The 7400-nt window shown below is 41.2% G+C and overlaps 1 protein-coding gene across 1 annotated transcript in view; it reads right to left on the bottom strand.

Moving 5' to 3' along the window:
• VPS26C (VPS26 endosomal protein sorting factor C) overlaps positions 1-7171 on the bottom strand; it is an 83143-nt gene extending 75972 nt beyond the window's left edge. Inside the window, exon 1 of the mRNA XM_042781612.1 lies at positions 7115-7171. Within this exon, the coding sequence (XP_042637546.1) occupies positions 7115-7171 (57 nt within the window). The remainder of the gene's footprint in view (positions 1-7114) is intronic.
• Positions 7172-7400: the final 229 nt, after the last annotated feature.

The following is a 7400-nucleotide window of genomic DNA, read 5'->3' on the forward strand; positions in this document are numbered from 1 at the left end:
GTTCATCTCGCTGGGTTTTAAACACCAGAGGCTCAGCCTCAAAACTCACGTCTACATGTCACCACAGTAGGACAAACCGACAGACAAGTTTGTCCTGCTGCTGGAGACCTCTCGTATCACCCCCACCTGGGTCCCTGTGGCTGACTGTTCCTCTGTCTGGCTTCCTGGCTTTTAATCTGGGTATGCTCAGTAGTAAATATCTTACTTATGTTTTTCACAACCACAATCTTTAAGTGTCATTTTCATGAGTACATGTGTCAGGATTTAAGAATGCAAAATATCTTAAATTTTTAAAACAAGTGAATTATTTACATTACTACATGATTTACAGCAGGGTTCTTTTAACCAATAAACTTCCCTCATAGAAAGACATAACTTACAATGCATTTGAGTTGAACTTTTTGATCAAACACACACATCTACTGCACCAAGCAAAGAAGTATTCAGCAATATTTAAACCACTCAGCTTTCAGTAACAAAACGCTGTAATCTCTACAGGCATCTGGATCGCTGACCCTCCTCCAATGAGGCAACACTGGAGAGGCGTCTGACAACCGGTAAAGCATCTGATGTATGCCGATTATGCAGTGCGTAATATACTGAAAGCATATTTAACATGGTGGCAGAGAAGAACAGTTCTGAGCGTGAACAGAGATTGTGGAGTATGGGAAAACATAATACCACCACCACCTCATGTGTAGCCATCACCCGTAAGGTCAGTGGAAGCTTGCATGTTGCTATGATGTTGAACAGGTTTCCACAGAGCTTCCAGACTAAGGCTAGGTAGAAATGCCTGATGATCTACTTCTGAAAATCAACTAATGAAAATTCTGTGGACAGCAACAGTTCAATCTACAAATGATCATAGAGATGATGCAGGAGCCAGCAGTATTGTGTCCTGTTGTGCATTTGGTCACCATGAGTCTGAGCCTGACTCAACCACAAGCACCATTTGACCACCTATTATGGGCCAGAGCCTATAAAAAATGTCTTAAAACATTATCTCATTTTAATTTTTGGATGATCAAAAACCTTTGAGTTAAAATCATCTCCATCCTACATACAGATTAATTAGGATCCCAAGAAGGCACACTGAGTTCTGAACTTGGGAATAAAATGATTCAAATTAAAAGATTTGCAAAAAGGTGTTTGCTCATAATTATAGGGTAAATAACAAAAGTATTGTTTAAATACAACAGACTTGTGAGTTGCAACTAAAGCAGTACTTAATGTGAAATGTCTGCATTTTCAAAAGGTAATGTGCTGAACAGCCAGATTATTTAGTTAAGAGAGAGAGAGTGAATATAAACCCAGAGAAAATACAACAAATATTTTGGAAATACCATAAAGCTACCCCACTGCCATCAAGTCAAATCCAACTCCTGACCCTGCATGACATAGTACAACTGCCCCATAGGGCTTCCAAGGCTGTAAATCTTTATGGAAGCACACTGTCACACCTTTTTCTGTGAAGGGCTGGTGACCTTTTGATTAGCAGCCAAAAGCTTTAACCATTGTGCCACCAGAGCCTGCTATAAAGATAAGTGATTTTAAAAAAGGGAGGTGGGGCTGTCAAATTAGATGAGTGAGTAACTAAAAGCTTGGTGAAAAGGGTAAAAGAAATGTTTTATTTAAATCTGATTGCTTCACAAATGTTTACAAGCTATTGCTTCATTTTGCTCACATTGTCTATTCCTCCACTGAAACAAATGACTGAATGCAGAGGAGAGGCAGTTTTATATGGCCTCATATAAAACTTACAGAACTAGGTTCAAGGATTGTCACTTCCGGGAAACTCCATTAAGAACCCTTTCTCCTCTTGCCCCTGAAATAACCCGTTGCCTACTTTGTTCTCCTTCTTACATTATACCAGTCGCCATCGATTCAATTCTCATGGTGACCCCATGTATCACAGAGTAGAACTGTTCAAAGGAGTTTCAAGTCCGTGTGATCTTTCAGAAGTATATTTTTCCCTCCAAAGTATCTCTGGATCCGTCTGAACCCCCAACCTTTTGACTAGTATTTGAGCACTTAACAGACTGGGCCACCCAGGGTGTTACACCACAGAGACTCCTATTTGAGTACTTTATTTGTGTGTGTGTTTGTTTTACTTATTTACCTATCCCTCTATATTCAGACCTGTAAGTTTCTTGAGATGATACTGAATTTGTTTGGATTCAATAAAAATCTAAAAAAAGAATGAGATTGATGGAGATGCAGTGATATGGAAAAGTATCCAAGATATATTCTTTGTTAAACAAAAACAGTAAGTTGGGGGGGCGCAAGCATGCATTTATTCATATAAAATGTCTACACAGTACACAAACCACCAGAAGATACCTTCAGGAACAGGGAAAAGAGTTGAAAGTAAAAGAATTTGACTTTTCACTTTGCAACACTCTGTACCATAAGTTTCTAATATGGCATATATTACTTTTATAATTTAAAAATTCAACTGTGATTTTTTTTTTAAATCATCTTTTCAAATTTGCATTTTATTCTAGGAAAAAAAACCAAATGTCAATTTTAAATCTAAGTTAGGAAGGAGCTCTGATGGCACAGTGGTTAAGGCATTCAGCTGTTAACCAAGAGGTTGGTTGTTTGAACCAACTAGCTGCTCCCCAGGAGAAAGATGAGAGTCTACTTGCATAAAGATTTACAGCCTTGGAAACCCTATGGAGCAGTTGTAGGGTCACTATGAGTTGGAATCTACTTGATGGCAGTGGGTATACTTTTGGTTTCTAAGTTAAGTTCTGTAACCTCTGTGTCCACAAAAACAAAGTCATTTTAAAATACAGTATCTGCAGAGGATTGGTTCTAGGATCCTGGCAGATACTAAAGTAGCAGATACCAAAATTCTCAGATGATCAAGTCCCTTACATAAAATGGTGTAGTATCTACACAGAACCTTAGGCAAATCCTCCCGTATACTTTAAATCACCTCTAGATTACTTTTAAGGAGCTCTGGTGGTATAGGGGTTAAGGCATTTGGCTGCTAACCGAAAGGTTGGTGTTTCAAACCTACCAGCTGCTCCATGGAAGAAAGATGAGGCAATCTGCTTCTGGAAAGATTTACAACCTTGGAAACCCAACAGGGGTTGCTATGAGTCAGAATGGACTCACTGGTAGGAAGTTTTGGAGATTACTTATAATACCTAATACAACATAAATGTTTTGTAAATAGTACTTTCCACTCCTTAGCCTTTAAGGGTTGTTTTCACTTTAAGGAGCTCTGGTGGTATAGTGCCTAAGGCATCTGACTGCTAACCAGAGAGTTGGCAGTTCAAACCCACCAGCCACTCCACGGAAGGAAGACTGGGCAATCTACTTTAAAGATCTAAGACTAAGGTGCGCCTAACCCAAGCAATGTATTTTCAATCGCCTCTTATTCATGTGAGAGCTGGACAATGAATAAAGAAGACTGAAGAAGAGTTGATGCTTTTGAGTTGCGGTGTTGGAGAAGAATGTTAAGAGTACCAAGGACTGCTAAAGGACTAACAAATCTGTCCTGGAAGAAGTACAGCCAGAATGCTCCTTGGAAGCAAGAATGACCAGACTTTGTCTCATCTACTTTGGTCATGTTGTCAGAAGGAACCATTCCCTGGAGAAGGCTATCATGCTTGGTAAAGTAGAGGGTCAATGAAAAAGGGGAAGGCCCTCAACGAGATGGACTGACACAGTGGCTGCAACAAAGCTATAGCAGTGTCTCATTCTCCTGTGCGTAGGTTCTCTCTGAATCAGAGAGAAGTCAATGGCACCTAACAACTAACATCATCATCAATATCGTATGCAAGTAAAATTCTGCTGAAGAGAACTTAAAAAAAAAAAAAAAAAAAAAGCAGCAGCAGTATATTGACAAGGAACTGCCAGAAATTCAAGCCAGATTCAGTAGAGTATATGGAATGAGAAATAGCATCACTAGTTCAGAATGGATCATGGCTGAAAGCAAAAAAGGGTTTACTTGCATTTTATTGACTATGCAAAGTCATTCACCTGTGTGGATTATTAATAAATTACAGATAACATTTCAAAGAATGGTAATTTGATAACACTTGTGCTCATGTGGAACCTGTGCATAGACCAAGAGGCAATCATTTGAACAGAACAAAGGGATACTATATGGTTTAAAATCAGGAAAGGTACGTGTCAGGGGTATATCCTTTCACCATACTTATTCAGTCTGTATACTGAGCTCAAAGTCTGAGAAACTACTATATGAAGAATGCAGTATCAGGATTGGAGGAAGATTCCTTAACAACTTGAGATACACAGAAGACACAACTTTCCTTGCTGAAAGCCAAGAGGATTGGAAGCACTTTCTGATGAAGATCAAGCTACAGCCTTCAGTATGGATCACACCTGAACATAAAACAAAAATCCTTGCAAGTAGACCAATAAAGGAGCTCTGGTGGTGCTGTGGTTAAAGCATTGGGCTGCTAACCAAAAGGTCAGTAGTTTGAACCCATGAGATACTCCTCAGGAGAAAGATGAGGCAGTCTGCGGCCATAAAGATTTACAGCTTTGGAAATCCTATGGGGGCAGTTCTACTCTGTCCCATAAGGTCACTATGAATTCAATCGACTAGCTGTCACTGAACTTGGTTTGGTTTTTGGACCAATAAGCAACATCATGATAAATGGAGAAAAGATTGAAGTTGTCGAGGATTTCATTTTACTTAAATCTACAATCAATGCCCATGAAAGCAGCAGTCAAGAAATCAAATGACGTACTGCATTGGGCAAATCTGCTAAAGGATCTCTAATATGTTAAAAACTAAAGATGTCACTTTGAAGACTAAGGTGCACCTGACCTAAACCATGGCATTTTCTACCACTTCAATATGCATGCAAGAGCTGGACAAAGAATACGGAATATACCATGGACTGCCAGAAGAACAAACAAATCTGTCTTGGAAGAAGTACAGCCACAACACTCTTCAGAAGTGCAGATGGTGAGACTTCATCTCATGTGTGCTGGACATATTATCAAGAGGGATCAGTCTTTGGAGAAAGACATCATGCTTGGCAAAGGAAAGAGTCAGGAAAAAAGAAGATGACTCTGAATGAGATAGACTGGCACAACAGCTCCAACAATGGGCTCAAAAGAGGATGGCAGAGTACCAGGCAGTATTTCATTCTGTTGTACATAGGGTCACTACGAGTTTGAAATGACTCCAAATGCACCTAAAAACAAGAGGTATATGAAATGTCCAGATTAAGTAACCCATAGGTACAGAAAATAGTTTAGTGGTTGTCAGGGCCTGGGAGGAGGGAAAAATGGGAAGTGATTGTTAATGTGTACAGGGTTTCCTTTTGGGTGATGAAAATGTTCTGGAATTAAACAGTGATGATGGCTGCAGGACTCTGTAAATATACCAAAACCACTGACTTGTACACCTTCCAAAGGGTGCATTTTATGGTATATGAATTATATCTCATTAAAGCTATTATAAAAACTTTATTCACCTTGATTCACCAATTGTTAACATTTTCTTTTTCTCTCCTACACATACACAAGTTTTTGTTGGAGCAATTGAGACTTGGCCCAACACTTTAATCCTAAATACCTCAGCACGTGGAGCATTCTCCCACATAACCAAAATACAAATTGCGCACTCAAGACACTTAACACCAATACAAAATTATCTTACATATAATCCATATTATTTTTTATCAAGGAATATGGATTGTATTTAAGAAGGGACCATTCCCTGGAGAAGGATGTCATGCTTGGTAGGGTGGAGGGTCGACGAAAGAGGGGGAGGCCTTCAACAAGATGGATTGATACGGTGGCTGCGATGATGGGATCAAGTATAGCAGGGATTGTGGGGCTGGCGTGGGATCGGGCAGTGTTTCGCATGGGGTCGCTATGAGTCGGAAACGACTCGACGGCACTTAACAACAACAACATGGATTGTATTTGTTGTCATTTCTTTTAATCTAGAAAAGCCTCCCTCTTTTTTTCATAACACTGACATCCTTTAAGAGTTCAGGCCAATTATTATACAGAATGTCCCTCAATTAGGATATGCCTGATTGTTTCCTTATGAACTAATTCAGATTAAAATATTTGGCAGCAATACTGCGTAGGTGAGTTGTGTCCTTTTCAATGAATCATGCCAGAAAGTATATATCAGTTTGTCTCCTTACTGGTGATGGTACAGTGGTGTTCACTTTTGGGTTTCTGTTAATGTGTTGACTGTCAGATTCCTCCATTATAAAGGAAGCTTTTTGTGCTTCATCTGTGGGGTGACCATTGGAGTCTGTGTAAATATCCTATTTCCCCAACAGTCTTTCACTCAAAGGTTTTAGCATTCAGTCAATGCCTGATATTCCATCCCTTCTGAGATTGCCATGCATTCACCTGACCAACCATTGCTATAAATTTTTTCCAAGGAGTGTTAGTTAGCTGTGTTTTCAACCCTATCTGCACATCAGAATCACCAATCTCTTGGGGGTGTGACCCAGTTCATCATATTTAATAATTCCCTGACTTGATGTAGACGCAGGATTGAGATTTCCCCAGTCAGAGAAATTTGAGAAAATATTCATTTTGCAAATGAGGAAATTGAGGCCTGAGCAGGTTGAAGCAACCATAAAACTTGTTAATGGCACAGTTAATGTATTATTTTTGTTCAACTTTCATTTAAATATATTTATTCTGTAGGTTAAAGAATAAAACCATAAAACTGAGTAACTTGCGTGTAGTGTTAGGACTGACCACGACCTGATATGCATATTTCTGCTTTTAAGATTATTTTTGCCGTTCGTACATTACCCTTTTGCATTTTAGGAGAAAGGGAAAGAGGCATTTGTTCATCGAGCTGCTCCACCCTCAAGGATCCCTGGAAAACTGCAGCCTGTGACCCAAGTCGGTAAAACGTCCAAGGGATCAAACAGTTCGGGCTGCAGCCCCGGCGCCAGCCCTCCCGCCCTTGCACGCCCCACAGACTTGGTGGCGCCACTGCCGGGGGCCCTTGCAGGGCAGCTTACCCCGACTGGGACGCACCTGGCGGGGCGCACCTGCAGGCGCGCGCCAACCCCGCCTCAGGACGCTCAGAAGCGCGCACGGGGTTGAAGACGACGCAACCTGCAGGCCCGCCCACCGTACTTACCCCGGCGTGATAAACCTTGTTCGCTCTTTTAATCTTGATGTCCAGGGAGGTCCCCATCTCTGATTCTCCGCAGTGGGCGCCACTTCCTGTGGCACGTGATCTGTGGGGAACTAGGGCTGCCCCACCCTCCTCCAGCACCACCCCTCCCTTTTCCACCTCTCTCCACCGGCAGCTTTTTTTTTCTTTCCCGCCCCCGCCCCGTTTCCACCGGCAGCTACGTCATGTGACCTCGCGCGGTACGCCGGATTGACTCTCCCATCCTGAGACCAGTGCGCCCCACGCCTTC

The sequence above is a fragment of the Orycteropus afer genome, unplaced genomic scaffold (genome assembly GCF_000298275.1).
Source record: "Orycteropus afer afer isolate SDZICR_OR568_19922 unplaced genomic scaffold, OryAfe1.0 scaffold00137, whole genome shotgun sequence".
Taxonomy (NCBI): domain Eukaryota; kingdom Metazoa; phylum Chordata; class Mammalia; order Tubulidentata; family Orycteropodidae; genus Orycteropus; species Orycteropus afer.